At 43.0% G+C, this 21,307-nt stretch overlaps 1 protein-coding gene across 1 annotated transcript in view; it reads left to right on the plus strand.

Moving 5' to 3' along the window:
* LOC139227543 (A disintegrin and metalloproteinase with thrombospondin motifs 19-like) overlaps positions 1–19,149 on the plus strand; it is a 768,564-nt gene extending 749,415 nt beyond the window's left edge. The window contains exons 22-23 of the mRNA XM_070858408.1: positions 10,568–10,745; positions 18,998–19,149. Of these exons, the coding sequence (XP_070714509.1) occupies positions 10,568–10,745; positions 18,998–19,149 (330 nt within the window). The remainder of the gene's footprint in view (positions 1–10,567; positions 10,746–18,997) is intronic.
* Positions 19,150–21,307: the final 2,158 nt, after the last annotated feature.

Below are 21,307 nucleotides of genomic sequence, written 5' to 3' on the forward strand. Positions count from 1 at the left end.
TCCACTCCACTAGTTACATCCTCAAAAAATTTCAGAAGATTTGGCAAGCATGATTTCCCCTTTATAAATCCATGCTGACTTGGACCAATCCTGTCGCTGCTTTGCAAATGCGCTGCTATTTCATCCTTAATAATTGATCCCAACATTTTCCCCACCACTGATGTCAGGCAAACCGATCTATAATTACTTGTTTTCTCTCTCCCTCCCTTTTTAAAAAGTGGTGTTACATTAGCTGCCCTCCAGTCCATAGGAACTGATCCCGAGTCGATAGACTGTTGGAAAGTGACCACCAATGCATCCACTATTTCTAGGGCCACTTCCTTAAATACTCTGGATGCAGACTATCAGGCCCCGGGTATTTATCGGCCTTCAATCCCATCAATTTCCCCAACACAATTTCCCGCCTAATAAGGATATCCTTCAGTTCCTCCTTCTCACTTGACCCGCGGTCCCCTAGTATCTTTGGAAGGTTATTTGTGTCTTCCTTCGTGAAGTTAGAACCAAAGTATTTGTTCAATTGGTCTGCCATTTCTTTGTTCCCCATTATAAATTCACCTGAATCCGCCTGCAAGGGACCTACATTTGTCTTCACTAATCATTTTCTCTTCACATATCTATAGAAGCTTTTGCAGTCAGTTTTTATGTTCCCGGCAAACTTCTTCTCGTACTCAATTTTCGCCCTCTTAATTAAACCCTTTGTCCTCCTCTGCTGAATTGTAAATTTCTCCCAGTCCTCAGGTTTGCTGCTTTTTCTGGCCAATTTATGTGCCTCTTCCTTGGATTTAACACTGTCCTTAATTTCCTTTGTTAGCCACAGTTGAGCCACCTTCCCTTTTTTATTTTTACTCCAGACAGGGATGTACAATTGCTGAAGTTCATCCATGTGAGCTTTAAATGTTTTCCATTGCCTATCCACCGTCAACCCTTTAAGTATCATTTGCCAGTCTATTCTAACCAATTCACGCCTCAAACCATAGAAGTTACCTTTCCTTAAGTTCAGGACCCTAGTTTCTGAATTAACTGTGTCACTTTCCATCCTAATAAAGAATTCTACCATGTTATGGTCACTCTTCCCCAAGGGGTCTCACACAACAAGATTGCTAATTAGTCCTTTCTCATTACACATCACCCAGTCTAGGATGGCCAGCTCCCTGATTGGTTCCTCGACATATTGGTCTAGAAAGCCATCCCAAATACACTCCAAGAAACCCTCCTCCACCGCATTGCTACCAGTTTGGTTAGCCCAATCAATATGTAGATTAAAGTCACCCATGACAACTGCTGTACTTTTATTGCATGCACCCCTAATTTCTTGTTTGATGCTGTCCCCAACCTTACTACTACTGTTTGGCTATCTGTACACAATTCCCACTAGCGTTTTCTGCCCCTTGGTATACCGCAGCTCCACCCATACCGATTCCACATCATCCAAGCTAATGTCCTTTCTTACTATTGCATTAATTTCCTCTCTAACCCGCAATGCCACCCCGCCTCCTTTTCCTTTCTGTCTATCCTTCCTAAATGTTGAATACCCCTGGATGTTGAGTTCCCAGCCTTGGTCACCCTGGAGCCATGTCTCCGTGATGCCAATTACATCATACCCGTTATCTGCTATTTGCGCAGTTAATTCGTCCACCTTATTCTGAATACTCCTCACATTGAGGCACAGACCCTTCAGGCTTGTCTTTCTAACACACTTTGCCCCTTTAGAATTTTGCTGTAATGTGGCCCTTCTTGCTTTTTGCCTTAAGTTTCTCTGCCCTCCACTTTTACTTTTCTTCTTCCTATCTTTTGCTTCTGCCCCCATTCTATTTCCCTCTGTCTCCCTGCATAGGTTCCCATCCCCCTGCCATATTAGTTTAACTCCTCCCCAACAGCATTAGCAAACACTCCCACTAGGACATTGGTTCTGATCTTGCCCAGGTGCAGACTGTCCGGTTTGTACAGGTTCCACCTCTCCCAGAACCGGTTCTAATGTCCCAGGAATTTGAATCCCTCCCTGCTGCACCACTCCTCAAGCCACGTGTTCATCTGAGCTATCCTGCGATTCCTACTCTGACTAGCACATGGCACTGGTAGCAATCCTGCGATTACTACTTTTGAGGTCCTGCTTTTTAATTTAGCTCCTAGCTCCCTAAATTCATCTTGTAGGACCTCATCCCTTTTTTTACCTATATCATTGGTCCACAGCACGGCCCTGGACAACGTGGACCATTTCCCATATCGCGGGAGCCTCTTATCAACAAGAGCAGGCATTGACGACGAGATTCAAACCGCCTCCAGTGCGCCAGTGCAGCCTTCGGCCACCTGAGGAAAAGAGTGTTTAAAGACCAGGCCCTCAAAACTGCCACCAGTCTATAGGCCTGTAGTAATACCCGCCCTCCTGTATGGCTCAGAGACACCTCAAGTCGCTGGAGGTGAAATACCACCAACGATGTCTCTGCAAGATCCTACAAATCCCCTGGGAGGACAGACGCACCAACATTAGCATCCTCGACCAGGCCAACGTACCCAGCATTGAAGCACTGACCACACTTGTTCAGCTCCGCTGGGCAGCCCACATTGTTTGCATGTCTGACACAAGACTCCCAAAACAAGCACTCTACTTAGAACTCCTTCATGGCAAACGAGCCAAAGGTGGGCCGAGGAAACTTTTCAAGGACACCCTCAAAGCCTCCCTGATAAAGTGCAACATCCCCACTGACACCTGGGAGTCACTGGCCAAAGACCGCCCTAAGTGAATGAAGTGCATCTGGGAGGGCGCTGAGCACCTCGAGTCTCATTGCCGAGAGCATGTAGAAATCAAGCGCAGGCAGCGGAAAGAGCATGTGGCAAACCAATCCCACCCACCCTTTCCCACAACGACTATCTGTCCCACCTGTGACAGGGACTGCAGTTCTTGTATTGGACTGTTCAGCTACCTAAGAACTCATTTTAAGAGTGGAAGCAAATCTTCCTCAATTCCGAGGGACTGCCTATGATGATGACAGCCAATGAAGTACTTTTTGAAGTATAGTCACTGTTGTTATATATGTAAACCTGTAAATGCCTTGTTTAACCACGAGAGGGCTCATCCCCTGGAGTCCCAAGGGATCCCACAATCCCTTGGGAGCACCTGTACATAAGGAGGCCTCACAGACTGGAGAGGCACTCTGGAGATCTGTAAAAAGGACTACGATCACACATTACTTTGAGCTTACAGTATCTGATCAGATACTTTATTCAAGACCCAACAACTGGCGATGAGATAAAGATGACAAACCCCACCGCAACAATGCAGAGAACCATGGGCATCCTGGAGAAATTTTCGGAGAGAGATGATTGGGAAACCTTCGTGGAGCGACTTGACCAATACTTCGCGGCCAACTAGCTGGAAGGAGAAGCGAACACTGCCAAACGAAGGGCGATCTTCCTCAACGTTTGCGGGGCACCAACGTATGGCTTCATGAAAAATCTGCTCGCTCCAGCAAAACCCACAGAAAAGTCATACGATGATTTGTGCACACTGGTCCGGGAGCATCTAAACCCAAAGAAAAGCGTTCTGATGGCAAGATACCGGTTCTACATGTACTAGAGGTCTGAAGGCCAGGAAGCGGCGAGCTATGTCGCCGAACTGAGACGCCTTGCAGGACATTACGAATTTGAAGGACACTTGGAGCACATGTTCAGGGACTTCTTTGTACTTGGCATTGGCCATGAAGTAATACTTCGCAAATTTTTGACTGTAGAGACCCCAACCTTGAGTAAAGCCATAGCGATTGCCCAGGCGTCCATTGCCACCAGTGACAATACCAAACAAATTGCTCAGCACACGAGTGCTGCTGCAAGTACTGTGAACAAAGTAATGTTTTTTTCGAATCGTAACATACAGGGCAGGACTCACATACCTGCAGCTGCACGTCTGCAGATGTCTAGAGTCCACCATCAATGGCGGTGAACGCAAGGCCATTAACACCTTGTTGGCGCTGCGGAGGTGATCATCGTTTCCATTCATGCCGTTTCAAAGGATACGTTTGCAAGGACTGTGGAACAATGGGACACCTCCAACGTATGTGCAGGCGAGCTGCAAACACTGCTAATCCTACAAACCACCATTTGCAGAGGAGGACAGATCCACAGTGGATCATGATGAACCAGAGCCTCAGACTGAGTAGGCAGAGGTATATGGGGTGCACACATTTACCACAAAGTGTCCCCTGATAATGCTGAAGGTTGAATGGACTCCCGGTGTCAATGGAGCTGGACACGGGCACGAGCCAGTCCATAATGAGCAAAAAGACTTTCGATAAATTGTGGTGCAGCAAGGCCTCAAGGCCAGACCTGACTCCCATTCGTACTAAACTGAGAACGTATACAAAGGAACTGATTCCCGTAATCGGCAGTGCTACCGTAAAGGTCTCCTACGATGGAGCGGTGCACAATTTGCCACTCTGGGTGGTACCGGGCAATGGCCCCACGCTGTTTGGCAGGAGCTGGCTGGGAAAGGTACACTGGAACTGGGATACACTGGCCCTTTTGTCCGTCGATGACACCTCATGTACCCAGGTCCTAAGCAAGTTCCCTTCGCTGTTCTAACCAGGCATCGGGAAGTTCCAAGGAACAAAAGTGCAGATTCACTTGATTCCGGGGGCGGACCCATCCATCATAAGGCAAGAGCGGTACCATACATGATGAGAGAGAGGGTGGAGATTGAGCTGGACCGGCTTCAATGAGAGGGCATCATTTCGCCAATCGAATTCAATGAGTGGGCCAGTCCGATTGTTCCAGTCCTCAAGGAAGACAGCACCGTCAGAATCTGTGGTGATTACAAGGTAACTATCAATCGTTTCTCCCTGCAGGATCAATACCCGCTACCAAAGGCAGACGACCTATTTGCGACGCTGGCGGGAGGAAAAACGTTCACAAAGCTGGACTTGACCTCGGCTTACATGACGCAGGAGCTGGAGGAATCATCGAAGGACCTCACCTGCATCAACATGCACAAAGGTCTCTTCATTTACAACAGATGCCCATTTGGGATTCGATCAGCTGCGATAATATTCCAGAGGAACATGGAAAGGTTGCTGAAGTCGGTCCCGCACACCGTGGTCTTCCAGGACGACATCATGGTTACAGGTCGAGACACCGTCGAGCACCTGCAGAACCTGGAGGAGGTTCTTAGTCGAATTAATCGTGTGGGGCTCAGGTTAAAACGCTCGAAGTGCATTTTCTTGGCGCCTGAAGTGGAGTTCCTGGGCAGAAGAATCGTGGCAGACGGCATCAGGCCCACTGATTTGAAGACGGAGGTAATCAAGAACTCACAGAGACCACAGAACGTGACGGAGCTGCGGTCGTTTCTAGGACTCCTGAACGATTTTGGTAACTTTTTACCGGGTCTTAGCACATTGTTAGAACCACTGCACTCTCAAAGGAGATGAATGGGTATGGAGTAAAAGCCAAGAAAATGCCTTTGAGAAAGCTAGGAAACTGTTATGCTCAAACAAATTGCTTGTGTTGTCTGATCCATGTAAGCGTTTGGTACTAGCATGTGATGCGTCGTAATACGGTGTCGGGTGTGTATTGCAACAAGCTAATGAATCTGTGAAACTGCAACCGGTTGCTGATGCATACAGAAGTCTGTCTAAGGCTGAGCGGGCCTACAGCATGATCGAAAAAGAAGCGTTAACGTGTGTTTATGGGGTAAAGAAAATGCATCAATATCCGTTTGGGCTCAAATTTGAATTGGAAACCGACCATAAGCCACTTATATCCCTCTTTTCTGAAAGTAAGGGGATAAATACGAATGCATCGGCCCGCATCCAGAGATGGGCGCTCACGTTGTCCATATACAACTATGCCATCCGCCACAGGCCAGGCACAGAAAACTGTGCCGATGCTCTCAGTAGGCTGCCATTGCCCACCACAGGGATGGAGATGGCACAGCCCGCAGATTTAGTTATGGTAATTGAAGCATTCGAGAGTGAGCAATCACCTGTTACCACCCTACAGAATAGAACCTGGACAAGCCAGGACCCTTTACTGTCCTTCGCAAAAAACTGTGCGCTCCACGGGAGTTGGTCTTATATCCCGTTCGAGATGCAGGAAGAAATAAAGCCATACCAGTGGCGCAGAGATGAAATGTTCATACAGGCAGACTGCCTCCAAAAAAGAGCAGGTACAATTTCTTTAGTGACCTCCATAGTACCCACCCAGGCATTGTAATGATGAAAGCGATAGCCAGATCCCATGTGAGGTGGCCCGGTATTGATGTAGACTTAGAGTCCTGCATGCACAAATGTAACACATTTTCACAGTTAAGCAATGCACCCAGGGAGGCGCCACTATGTTCATGGTCCTGGCCCTCCAAACCGTGGCCCAGGGTCCATGTCGACTATGCAGGCCCATTCTCGGGAATAATGTTCCTTATGGTTGTAGATGCATACTCCAAATGGATTGAATGTGAAATAATGTCGGCAAGCATGTCCGCTGCCACCATTGAAAGCCTGCGGGCCATGTTCGCCACGCACGGCCTGCCGGACGTCCTTGTGAGTGACAATGGGCCGTGTTTCACCAGTACCGAGTTCAAAGAGTTCATGACCCGCAATGGGATCAAACATGTCACATCTGCCCCATTTAAACCAGCGTCCAATGGTTAGGCAGAGCGAGCAGTGCAAACTATCAAGCAGAGCTTGAAGAGGGTAACTGAAGGCTCACTGCAGACTCGGCTATCCCGAGTCCTGCTTAGTTACCACACAAGACCCCACTCGCTCACTGGGGTTCCCCTCGCTGAACTGCTCATGAAAAGGGCACTTAAGACAAGGCTCTCGTTAGTCCACCCTGATCTACACGAACAGGTAGAGAGCAGGCGGCTTCAACAGAATACATATCATGATCGCACAAATGTGTCACGCGAAATCGAGATTAATGATCCTGTATTTGTGTTGAACTATGGTCAAGGTCCCAAGTGGCTTCCCGGCACTGTCGTGGCTAAAGAGGGGAGTAGGGTGTTTCTGGTCAGACTTTCAAATGGATTCACCTGCAGAAAACACTTGGACCAAACCAAACTCAGATTCACGGACTATCCAGAACAACCAACAATAGACTCTACGTTTTTCGACTCCCCAAAACACACATGCAAGTGGCAACCACGAAGCAGAACCCATCACCTGCAGCAGCCCAGCAGGACTCACTACACCCAGCAGCCCTGCAAGGCCAGCTGCGCAGCAGCCCAGTGAGGGCCCAACAGACGACTCACCAAAACCAGCATTTGCACAGAAACGATCAAGCAGGGAAAGTAAAGCCCCAGATCGACTCACATTGTAAATAGTTACACTATTGACTTGGTGGGGGGGGGGAGAGGGGGCGGGGTGGAGTGTTGTTATATATGTAAACCTGTAAATACCTTGCTTAACCACCAGAGGGCTCATCCCCTGGAGTCCCAAGGGATCCCACAATCCCTTGGGTGCACCTGTACATAAGGAGGCCTCGCAGGCTGGAGAGGCACTCTGAGACCTGTAATAAAGAACTACGGTCACACATTACTTTGAGCTTACAGTATCTGGTCAGATTCTTTATTCAAGACATAACAATTGTTCTATAAGAAATGTACTAAATGTGAACCTGGTGTTACATTCCCCACTTGGCAAAAACTTCAAAGCTTTCCTCAACATTAACTGTTACAAATTTAAATGGCATTTAACTGTCTTAGTTTTGAATAATCAATTAACTGAAGGACAAATTACATCACACAAATTACACCATACAATTTAGATTTGATTAACGTGCAATTACATTTTATTAATTCCCACAATTAAAAATTGGAGTTTAGTGATTTGAGATATTTTTCCAGAAGACATTTTCCGTAAATTGTTTTTCACTTTTTTCCAGGGTCAAATCAAAATGTATAATCATGTGAAATCCAAATGAATTTTATATTTGATATTGTGAATACAGTGGAATTAGGATAATTCCTGATTTGCCTGATCACTATAAATATCTGTACTATAAATACCTGTAATGAAACCGTTTCTATTTAAATGGTGCATTTGAAATACAATTTCAAAATATTAACAAGTAACTTTGACAACTGTTTTTGTGTACCAGAATTCTCCTGATCATAGAAACATAGAAATTAGGTACAGGAGCAGGTCATTTGGCCCTTCGAGCCTGCACCACCATTCAATAAGATCAAGGCTGATCATTCACCTCAGTACCCCTTTCCTGCTTTCTCTCCATACCCATTGATCCCTTTGGCCGTAAGGGCCATGTCTAACTCCCTTTTGAATATATCTAACGAACTGGCCTCAACAACTTTCTGCGGTAGAGAATTCCACAGGTTAACCACTCTCTGAGTGAAGAAGTTTCTCCTCATCTCGGTCCTAAATGGCTTATCTCTTATTCTTAGACTGTGACCCCTGGTTCTGGAACTCCCCAGCAACGGGAACATTCTTCCTGCCTCTAACCTGTCCAATCCCGTCAGAATTTTATATGTTTAACTTAACAAAGCTTAACAAGAGTTTTCTTTCATATTTACTCCCCTTTTTTCTCCTTCTCTCCTATAGCTGCTGGATTATGCAGGAGTACAGTGTCATAGGTACTTAGGGGTAGAGATTCTGCTTTGGGCGCAATCGGCGAGCCAGGCGCAAATTGCACAAAAAGCTGTGCTAATTTTGGGAAATGTTTCTTTTCCTCAAGTTTCCACTCAAACTCATTTGCATATCACTGAACATAAAATCTGCCATGAACCAGATCAATCGGGCAACGTTTTAGAACATAATTGGCACAAACACACGCAATTAGCGGTAACTCACAATGATCAATTCGATATGGGGGCGTGGCTAGTTTTGTGCACGGCACCGACTTCTAGCACGATGTTTTTTAAATGAGCGCAAAAGATTGCAGAAACTCGACTTGCACTGAACGTAATTTATGTTTAAAATTTCACGATCTTTTGCACTGGTTTCACCGATTTCAGGAAATTGTGCTAAAAGAAAACAGTGGAACCCAGGTGTGAGTGTTACTGGTGAGCCCAAACGTCGACGTAACCCATATTCATAAACACTCACTTTCCATTGACAGCAATGTTAATCCCTTCTGATTCTTTCCCCCTCCCAAGCCTCCGGGTGCTGAAGCCATCTGTGGTGCTCCAGTTGGAGCCCTGGCTGAAATTCACTCAGTTAACACAGTCAGGTATAAAACATCTGAAGCTCATTGCTACACCATGCAGCGAGTTTAATGCATAAAAATTTATCAAAAAATGTTAAACCTTGATTGGCAATGTACTTGTATCATGTGACTGAATGCAATCTACTTTGGAATGTTATATTTTCATCAGGTAAACAATTATCACAATTCCATTGTATTCACAATATATCAAATATATATTTTGTTATAGCCAGCATAACAGTGGAGTGAGTGAATCAATATTTATTTCCTAAAATACATTCCAGTATTAAAGCTGATTCATTTCACTGTTTTCCCCTCCTCCACCTCCATTGCTGACTCCTTGCTGGTGTGCAATTTAACTTGGGTATCACCTCATTATTCATGTGATGTTTGATTGCAAATGTTAATAAGTTATTTTCCCACATTGTTGAGGGTGGGCGGGGAGGGATGGTGGTTGGAGAGACAACCAAATCTCAATCCTGTCCTCATCTGAAATCTCTAATTCTGCACTATTTAACATGGGTTTTCTAGACAGTAATCATGAGTGGGAACCCTGAGCAATTTATCATCTTCAGTTCTCGGAATACCCTTCCTGCTACCATGGCTGAGGTCAGCCAACTCTGCACAAACTGGAGATCACTCTGGGACCTTTCTAGGCTGTACAACATAGTCAACTCATTGGATAAATTGTGTATACTGAGCCAACGAGCAAACTGAAAACTGAAATTTTACAGAAATGTAATTGGACATTTTAAGTAAGCCAAGTAATGCTAAATATTGTCTGTGTGTGTGTATACGTGTAAAGGATTTTGCTCCATTTTCAACACAATACTCCCAGGTCAGGAATGCATATTAAATATTCCCCATCCCTGTTCCAACATTATGTCTGGGCCGCAATCTCAGAAGAGTACCCCGCTGTATTAATATGACATTTTCAACAGCAGCCATTTTATGTCCTCTCCAAGTATGATTGCCAATTAGTACCATTGAATTGAGATTGCCCAAACCTATTTGATGTAGAACATTTGGAGCTCACAGACTTTCATCCCATCTGTCAGGCCTTTATTCAAACTCGGGCCCCATTGGTGAAAGGCCAGTGTGTAAGCCACGGAACCATCCAGTCACTCAGTACATGTAAATATGACATATTGCTTACATTTCATTTTTCACCATTTTTAAATGTAGAAATAATCATCATGTTCTTTGTTCATCGTTCATATCAAACACAAACATTCTCATGATTCTACAAATAACATGGTTCTTACAGCAGGCTCAATCTGTGCATGCATCACACTGTCATCAGAAACAAAAGCGAAAATGTTTGTCTCGAATTATGTCACTCCTCACAATAAAACAACACTGTAAAAAGTATTCAAGTACTGAATGGATAATGTTCTAACAATATATGTGTCTTTACCTACAGTGTTCCGTTACCTGCGGAAAAGGAATGCAATCGCGAGTAATCCAGTGTATGCACAAAGTGACAGGAAGACATGGAAATGATTGTTTCCCATCAGAAAAGCCTGCAGCCTATAGGCCCTGCCACTTAAAGCCCTGCAATGAAAAAGTCAATGTGAACACTATCACATCACCCAGACTAGGTACGTAGCAACATCCTAGCTATTCATTTATTCCAATTGTCAGTTCAAGGATTTCATTTTGTGAAATAGATTGAAGGACATAGTACAAGCTATTAAGCTGAATTTTTTTTTCTGTGTTTGCAGTATGCAAACTGGGTGCTTTTTTGTCAATCGCTGCACTTCAAGAGTAATTTGTTACATGTGAAGCACTTTTGGCTATCTCTAAGAGATAGCCTACATTACAACAGTGAATACACTTCAAAAAGTCCTTCATTGGCTGTAAAGCGCTTTGGGACGTCTGGTGTTCATGAAAGGCAATATATAAATGCAAGCCTTCTTTCTTTTTAATAAATGCCAGTTTTTCTGACGCACAATACTATTCATTTTAAAAGAAAAGACTTGCATTTTATATAGCGTCTTTCACAGCTTCAAGATGTCCCAAAGCGCTTTTATAGCCAATGAAGTACCTTTGAAATGTAGTCACTGTTGTAATGTAGACAAACAAACTTTGTTTGTTCAAAAGCAAAATACTGCGGATGATGGAATCTGAAATAAAAATAGAAAATGCTGGCAATCTCAGCGGGTCAGGCAGCATCTGTGGAGAGAAAAAAAGTGTTAACATTTCAGGTCGATGAACCTTCGTCAGAACAAACTTTGTTAATGGATAAGAAGGAAGGAAAAGAAGCATCATCAGCATAAAGTTTTCAACTTGTCACTGGTAATAATTCAGAGTAAGTCCACCTTTACTAATCATGAGGCATTCATGTGTATCATGGCCAAAATGCATTTGCCCTAGATTTTACGGCATACTCATATTTTTGCCACATGCTGTATCGTAGTCTCCACCACTGCCCCCACCCACTCCGTCAAATTTGCTGCTTCCTTCTAGGTTGTGGCATGTTGTTCAGGAAGGGTTGGAACCAGTATTAATGTACCACTTGAGATCCAACCACCCAAATTCTGCTAAAATACATCTACCATGAAGCCAAAAGATCAACCTCTCAATTGGGTGCTCATTATAGGCAGCTCTCATTTTTTTCTAACTTTATAAATTTACACAGTACTTTTTTTCTTAAAAGAAACTATTGTTCCCCTGTGTCCTAGTGTGGAAATTGCCTCCGTGTTTTTTGTTGTGCTGTGTGAGGCCATAGCTGTTTTGATATAATTTCAGTGTCTTTAAGCAAATATGTACTAGAAAGAAAACAATGAGCTCAGATATATTTATTTGCCAGCCAAATGGAATAAAGTTTCAGGATATGACGTATTTAAATGCGTACTTCATTGGCATCGGTGTTGACACAATAAACAACGATACAAGCTTGCTCATGAAGGGTATGTTGGATTTACATTCTAATGACTTATGCTAGCAGGTTCTAATGTGTATACACAATTGGGTAAATTAGAAACCAGACTTCACTCAATCATTTGATTTGTCTAATGTAGGTAAGGCACCATTGACCTAAACATCGGAAATAATCAACCTGTTTTATAACTAGCCTTTTATTTCCTGTCCAATTATACACACATTTATTGTGCAGTTTTCACCTCTCTTACTGGAGTTGGGGGTATTATTTCGACCTGGATGAAAGGCAAGAAATTAAGTAAGGCCATTTTTCAGGCGACCCTGGCAGCCACCTAAAACAGGCATTAAGTTATTTACATATGTCACCTGTTTTAGGTCCCCTCATAGAAGATAAGCAGTACCAGCATCTGACCTGCATCACTCAGGTTTCTTCAGCGGCCTTTGAAGCCTAAGCAGTGACCACCAACTAAAAGTAATCTTTTTAAAGATTATGATTTTAATAAACTTTCCCGCAGAGCCAATAGGAGTTCATAGTCCACATGATTGCCCCCATTGCCCGATGTAACCCCATTCCCAGGATTTGCATTCAGGCCACTGTTGCTGAGTCAAGCGGCCTGACATTCATAGAAACATAGAAATTTACAGCGCAGAAGGAGGCCATTCCATTGTGTCCGCGCTGGCCGACAAAGAGCCACACAGCCTTTGGTCAGCAGCCCTAAAGGTTACATATAAACCTATGAACAATGATGGAAAGGAAAAGAGCACCCAGCCCAACCAATCCGCCTCACCACAACTGCGACACGCCTTATACTAAAACATTCTATACTCCACCCCAACTGGAACCATGTAATCTCCTGGGAAAGGCAAAAACCAGATAAAAACCCAGGCCAATTTAGCAAGAAAAAATCTGGGAAAATTCCTCTCCAATCCATCCAGGCAATCAAAACTAGTCCAGGAGATCACCATGGCCTTATTCTATTCCTTACAGTTCTTACCATTATATCTGCTCCGTCCAACAAAAGGTCATCCAGTCTAATCCCAATTCCCAGCTCTAGGTCTGTAACCCTTCAGGTTACTGCACTTTAAGTGCACATCCAACCATCTCTTAAAAGTGATGAGGGTTTCTGCATCCACCACTCTTCCAGGCAACAAGTTCCAGATCTTCAAATGTGGGAGCTGCCTATGGAGGCATGACAGACACCAGCAGCATGCATACAAAATGTTAGTGAGCCCCAAGTCCCAATTTCAGGGCCAGCCTCAGGCCTTCCAATTGGGGCAAACATTACCGATTCTGGGCACGAAAATGGGCCCAGATGGATTTCTATTCCCAGATATCAAAACTGGGACCTCCCTGGTGTTTCATACTACGCAATACAATGCACTTCCCTACTAAGCCATTAGAAAAGCAGCTCATTTCAAGGATCTTCCTTCCATCCTGGTAACAAATTGAAAAAAGGAGTTTGGGCAAGAGACAAATAACAGGCAAAGGAAAGGAATAGAAAATGTTAAAGTATCCTTTAAGAAAACAAGTTTCTCTAAATCATTGCACTTTTTAAAAACTACTGAATGTTTCCTTTTTAAAATGTTACGAGCTTATCTCTTGACATCAGCAAATTGATTATTCAGGTTGTCAATCACTGGGTAGAAAACCTAAAATTTATATAATGACAAAAAAATCTATTACATTCTGAAAATGTTCCAGCTACCAGTCGAAGGTCTGAAAACAAGTTCTCAGCCCTAAATACATTTCTTATTAAATATACATCTTGTTTAAATGCTTCTTATGTAAGGAAAAGTATTGTTCATTTTAGAATGTATTACAGATGCAGAAACATGTGTCAATAAGGTTACACAGATCTTGGAAGTGATGTAACTATAAAGATCAATTTTTAAGGAATTCTGTGTAACAGCAACAATACTGCTAAAATGTGTGGCTTGATTTATCAGCATTTGAACTGAAATTAATATCAGAAATTTCCTCAGAGCTGCTCCTGCTCTGCTGCCTTACCTTTGGCAGACGACGGTGGATCTGAAGCAACTCAAGAAAATTCCTGGCCTCAGTCAAACAATTTGTTGCTTATCAAAGTCCAGTACGGGACCCACACCAGCTCTTAACTGGCATACGTCCCAATTGGCTTATTAATGGCATACTGAGCCTAATTCCTGGGGTGGCATGGGAATGTTCTCCTGACATGCACCCAAAGCAGTGCTTTGATAGGCAGGCAGAAGACTCACAGTTTATTTTTGTGTGGGTTGGAGGAGCACTCCCTGGTCTTCCTCAGCTGTATCTCTGTGTGTACCTGGGCAGAGCATCTGCTGTGCACACTGCGCCCACTTGTCTCCTAAAATGGCAGTCAGGGTTCTATGTACATTATAGGACCCTGATTTTCAGGCAGGCGCTCCAGCCACCCAGTTGTAGGCCCCTTTCAGGATGGTGTTGACCAGATTGGGAGTAGGAATGAATAGGTGAGTTTTTCCACATGATTTTCAGGGCGCTACAATCCCCCTTTCTACCCAGTGGAGCCAGTGAAAATTTCCCCCAAAATATCCTTCGTTATTTATCTTTTGCAATATCTGACCTGCGATTGTGAAGCTAAACTGCAGGTAGCTGTCAGCAGTTGTGCAAAACAATACCTATGGACTACATTATACCAGGTAGCATCATATACCATAGGCTAACAGAAACCAGTCGGAGCACAGTTTGCCAAAAGGCATATTTTGCTGCCCTGTACAATGGTATTTTTCAATAACATGCTAATTGGTTTCATAAGTTGGACTATTTAAGAAGTATCACATTTTTTGTGTGTGCATTTTCTTTTTAAAAATTCCGGTTTTAAATTAAATGTGTACCAAGTTGGCACAATAAATATAATAAACTACTGCATTTAATAAATTTGTATATGTATCAGGCAACGTTCCCGTTAAGCTGCCGCAGTGGTCTGGAAGTCCCACACAGACCGCTCACTGGCTTTTCAGTGGAAATAAGCGCGCATGCCCGAAGATTTAATTGGGCTGTGCAGCCAGTTAAAGGGCTCACACACCAAAAGAGAATTACAGGGAACATTGGTATCAGGCTGTAGGGTAAACAAATAATTCAGTACTCTCACTATTGGGCTGTACCAGTATATTTTAACTAAAGGGAATTTATGCAAACTATTTCTTTCTCCTGTCTAGCCTTTCTGGAACATAGGAACAGGAGTAGGCCATTCAGCCCCTTGAGACAGTTATGCCATTGAATTAGATCATGTCTGATCTGTATCTTAACTCCATTTACCCACCTTGGTTCTGTAGCCCATGATACCCTTGCCTAACAAAAATCTATCAATCTCAGTTTTGAAATTTTCAATTGACCAAGCCTCAACAGCTTTTTGGGTGAGAGTTCCAGATTTCCACTACCCGTTCTGTGAAGAAGTGATCCCTGACATCGACCCTGAATGGCCTAGCTCTTAATTTTAAAGTTATGCCCCTTTGTTCTGGACTCCCTGTGAGGAAATAGTTTATCTCTATCTACCATATCAACTCCTTTGATCATCGGAAACACTTCAATTAGATTATCCCTTTAATCTATATTCAAGGGATTCCAAGCCTAGTCTATGCAACCTGCCCTCACAATTTAACCCTTTTAGCCCGGTATCATTCTGGTGAAATTGCACTGCACCCCATCCAAGGCCAATATATCTTTCCTGAGGTGCAGTGCCCAGAACTGAAAGCTGTACTCCAGGCGGAGTCTCACCAGAGCTCTGTACAGCTGTCACGTAACTTCCACCCCTTTGTATTCCAGCCCTCTTGAAATAAAGGCTAACATTCCATTAGCCTTTTAAATTATTTTTCTACCTGTCTGTACCCCTAAGTCTCACTGCTCCTCCACAGTTCCTAGCTTCACGCCATTTAGAAAATACTCTGATCTAACTTTCTTCCCCACATTGAACTCCATCTGCCACAGTTTTGCCCACTCATTTAATCTATCAATGTCCCTTTGCAACTTTCTGCTCCGATCTAAACTATTTACTGTGCCACCTAACTTAGTGCCATCAGAACAATTAGATATATGGCTCTCTATTCCTTCATTCAAGTCATTTAAGAATGTAGTGAAAAGCTCGGGCTACAATACAAATCCCTGGAGGACATCACTAGGCACATCATACCCATTATCCCTACTCTAATACCTCCTAACCAATTCCCTATCCAAGCCAATAGATTGCCTCCAATTCCAAGCACTCTCATTTTTGTTAACAGTCTCTTACGTGGAACCTTGTTGAATACCTTCTGAAAGGCTATGGACCCAAACTTGGTCAATGCCAAGGCCCGCCCAAGTGCCGCTCAAAGGACCGCCTAGAGACCTGGCGGCACTTTGCCATGGAGATTCCTCTAAAAGATATGCCAGTACTGCCTGGCAGCAAAAAAACGACTTACATCGTGAATCTGGGCGGCAGTGGACAGGAGCTCCCAATCTCGGCAGCAAATGCAATGCTCGCCAAAGTGCCGCCGAGGATTGAGTTGGGCCCAGGGAGGGGGGAACAGCTAAAAATAAATGTTTAAAAAAAATCCACTGGAAAACCTTCAGGGGACCCCATCCACATAAATCGATGAAAAAAACATAAAAGAAGTTCACTAACATTTTTTGCAGGTCTTCTTACTTGCCGTCGGGGTTAGACTTGCTTTCAGCAGCAGTCCTTCCCCCTGCTGCCGCCGACTCCCGCCCAGAGGAATCTGTCAGCTCGGCGGGCAGGAGGTCACTTATGCGATTTGCCCGCTAACGGCCGTCCGCGGGCGTTCCCAGCGGTACTCCCCTCCCGCCAGCGGCAGACTGTTGGGAGAGCGGTGAAAAAACTCGGCAGTGGGCGGTAAGGCCACCAAGTTCGGGTCCTATATAAATACATAGACACTCCCTTATCTACCACGTTTGTTACATCCTCAAAAAAAATTCAACCTGGTTCATTAGACATAATTTACCCTTTACAAGACCAAGCTGGTTCTCTGATCAACTCATATTTGTCCAAATGCTCAGTCACTCTGTCCCTAATAGCAGATTCTAGTAACTTCTCCACAACTGACGTTAGACTAATAGGCCTATAATTTCCTAGTTTATCTCTCCTACCCTTCTTAAATAATGGATTGATATTGGCAATATTCCAAACCAAGGGGACAATTACGAGTTGAGTTTTTGACGACCATGACTAGAACATCTACAATTGACTCACCTAATTTTAATACCCTGGGGTGGAAACCATCAGGTCCTGGAGATTTGCCTATCTTTATCTCATTAGCAGCCCCATCACCATTTTTTTTACTTACATTGAATCTAGTTAGTTATGGTGATTTATCTTTAGTTTTCCTTTTATCTCTGGTACTTTATCCTCATCCTCTACTGTGAAGACCGATACAAAGTAGCTATTTAGTAAGTCTGCCATTTCCTGATTTCCGGTTACAATATTACCTGCATTTGTCATTAAGGGGCCCACGTTAATCTTTCTCTTAATATATATGTAAAAACCTTTAGTGTTGTCCTTCATATGATTCATCAGAAGATTGTGTCAGCTGTGGCTCAGTGGATAGCACTCTTGCCTCTAAATCAGACGGTTGTGGTTTCAAGTCCAACTCCAGGGACTTGAGCGCAAAAAATCTAGGCTGACACTCCAGTGCAATATGCATGTCAGAGGTGCCGTCTTTTAGATGAGACGTTAAACCGAGGTCCTGTCTGCTCTCTCAAGTGGACGTAAAAGATCCCATGGCACTATTTTGAAGAAGAGCAAGGAGCTTATCCCCAGTGTCCTGGCCAATATTTATCCCTCAATCTGGTCATTATCACATTACTGTTTGTGGGAGTTTGCTTATGCATAAATTGACTGTCGTGTTTCCTACATTACAACAGTGACTACACTCCAAAACTACTTCATTGGCTGTAAAAACATCCACTGATCATGAAAAGCGCTATATAAATCCAAGTCTTTTTTTTCTTTCTTTCATCTACCTCGCCAGCTTTTTCCTGTATTCACTTTTTGCAGCTCTTATCATTTTCTTTGTTATTCTTTATACCTCTCCTACTGTTCTTGCCTTCGTATAAGCCCTTTCTTTTAGAATCATAGAAGGGTTACAGCACGGAAGAAGGCCATTCGGCCCGTCGTGCCCGTGCCGACTCTCAGCTAGTCCCACTCCACCGCCCAAGTTTTAGCTTGATACTATCTCTCACTTCCCTTGTTGAGCAAGGTTGTTAAATTATACACATAGAGCTCTTGCCTCTCAAGTTCCGAGTATTATTATTAATGAACAGACAGCATTTCATGGATCGAGTTTAGACTCTTCCAGAAATACAACATGTATTACTAGATGCAGTTTGCCGAAGACAAAGCCAAGGCATTAGCAATATATTGCTGGACACAGACCTTACACACAAACAAGAGGAACATCTGGAGTATTTCCATTTTAAACACTGTGTATAATTAAACCTTAGATGTATGCTTACCAATTGCTTGCTAACTTATCGACTAAGCTTGCATCTAAGTTTGAGCACAGAGCCTAATAAAATTATAAACTTCTTTAAAATTTTTTCAATTCAATAACATTGACAGTGTTTATCAGAACTATGTAAAGCAGCCCCTTGTAATGCCTAGTTATTATTAAATTAGATGGGTGACTTTCGGACATGGCTCGGATTCCTGTTTCCGATCACTATCTAGTGGCTCCTGCTGGAATGTGCATGTGTGTGGATGTCAAGTGAGAATAGCTGTTGCCCATGGTCGATTCACCTGCCTATACCTGCTGTCAAAGTACTGACTACTGATGAGAAATACTGGTTGATTGCTGTTATCTATCAAACTGTGCATCAGCATAAGTCAATGCCTCCAGGATGGAAGGAAAGAAATCGGGGCAGAATACCTCAAATGGGTTAATGATTCAAAAGAAAGTGTGAAATATAAAATGGATGCTTTTAAAATAACTGATTTTCCTTTTTTTACTTTTGTTTAAATAGCTGCTTTGACATTCAAATGTTTGAAGGACCAGTGGCAAGTGTATTGCAAAATAATAAGAGAGACTAACCTCTGTCAGGACATGAGGTGGTATCAGCGCTGCTGTGAGACCTGTAGAGACTTCTATGCACAAAAGCTACAGCATAAGAGTTGACATCTTCTTTCGCATCAGCACCAAACTTTTATAAGTACAATCTAATTTATGAAATACAGAACTACAACTTGTTTAGACCAAGGTACTGATGTATTAGGTATAATTTATTCATCTTAATTTATTTTTTTGTTTACCAAGATTTCTTTGGAGTGCTGTTCAGTGGTTTTCGAAATCCAGATATTTTAGCTTCTTGTATCTAAGATGGGTCCATTCATCGCAAACTGATAACTTGACAACTGTCAGAATGTAGCCCATGCATAGGTGGCCCATGTCTTCATGGATAGCGTGACATGAGCTGAAGTTAACACTTACTGTAATCATTTCAAAGACTGTAAGGAAAGCCTGTAGCAAAATATTGAAGTTCTTATTATGCATTCAATAGTGACAATGATATTTGCTTGAAAAACAGTGACTTGAGAGTAAAACACTGTGGAGCGCAACACTGAATTACTTTTGCATCATTCAGGTACTGTCTAAGGTTCTACAGTCTAAGAATACATGTCAATCGCATTATTGTAAAAACGTCACTATTAGCAATTTGCCTTTATAATTTTGTAAAGCAGTGTAGAATGGAACATTGTGACTCTTTACATACAGCAGCTAAACTTTCACTTGCTAAATACTGAGAATAAAATTCTATGAATTTTAGCTCTGAATATTAATTTCCATATGCAGTGCATGGGTACTTACAACATGTTTGATATTTTCTACTTGGTCAATCTCGGATCCCTTGTTTGTATATTGCTAAATACCAAGGGTTAAAAAGAAAAAAAAATACTGCAAATGCTGAAAATCTGAAATAGTGCTGGAAATATACAACAGGCCATGGCAGCATCTGAATAAAGGGCACAGTGAAGACAAGAGTCTGCACCCGATCGTTAGCCCTGCTTTTCAATTTTTCAGATGTTGTTCGACTTCCTGTGTATTTCCAACATTTTCTGGGGTTTTTTTAAGCCAAAAGAAAAATAATCAAGCAAAATAAATTCATAATCACATTACGCAGAACATGCTTTTGATACGAAAGAAATCAGGGTAAAAGATTGGGGCGGCACCAGAAATGCGACAGGATGAACTTCCGTCTGCCACTCTCGCCTCACCCTGACCCCACCTCAAATTCTTGGGATTTAAATAATGGGGCTGGGCGCCCCCAACTGTGGCGGTGTAAGTGTCCCACTAAGACAGTGGAACGGCACCCAGCCACTCCTATAGCAGGAGCCCAAGACCAGGATCAGAATTAAGTAAAGGGGCCAAAATATTTTTAGTATTTTTCCTGGCGTGCAACGTGACCCCTATTCCAATGGTAATCGATCTTTCCGCGATCAATTACTCTATCTTTTTGACTTGAGGCCCACAACATGGCAAAGGCCTGTTCTCAGCAGATGCAGGCCCTTCTGGACCTTTCAGGGCACTTCTCATAGAGTTTCTAGATTAGCCTGGGAGCTCAACTCTCTGACACCCTGCTAAACTGCTGGTTCAACATAACTGGGCTAGGCAGAAGGATCGCCTGCTTGCCACCAAGAGTGTAATTTGCTAGTGACTGGAAAAGGGGCAGAAACTTGCCTGACTCAGGTTCCGCTCTAACTTCTGACTCCCCTGCCAGACTTACACATCAATTGTGATATTTTCATCACTTAATTTTTTTATTTAAGTGACATATGTGACACGCTTTTTTGCTATGAAAAAATGTAAAAACTTAGGTTTGAAATTATATTGTGCAATATTAGCATACAAACACATGCATGTATATTCAAATATTCTTGTCTACTATTTTAATAGAGGCGTTAATTCATTTAAAATAAAATGCCTCCATTAAAATAATAAACAAAGGCATTTCCGAGCATAATTTCAAGGATTTGTGGCAGACTGCAGTACTCATCGTGTAGGCAGATTCTCTTACCCCCCATTATGGGCCACTGAGAGGTTTACAGCAGTTGTTTGACCGGATTGTCCAATAAGCCACATTCTTTTTTAAAAGGTTCCTGTTAGCTACATCTTTTTTTAAACATGTTATTTTCTCTGCCACACACACTTAAATTCCTAACTTTTGAGTCGGGAGGTCTATAGAGAATTGTCAGTTGACTTCCATCTCCTTTGTTATTCATTTTTGTTCAGCATTATAGCAGAGCTCCTCACCCAGCTGTCACTGTGTATTAATGCT

The sequence above is a fragment of the Pristiophorus japonicus genome, chromosome 1, assembly GCF_044704955.1.
Source record: "Pristiophorus japonicus isolate sPriJap1 chromosome 1, sPriJap1.hap1, whole genome shotgun sequence".
Lineage (NCBI taxonomy): Eukaryota > Metazoa > Chordata > Chondrichthyes > Pristiophoridae > Pristiophorus > Pristiophorus japonicus.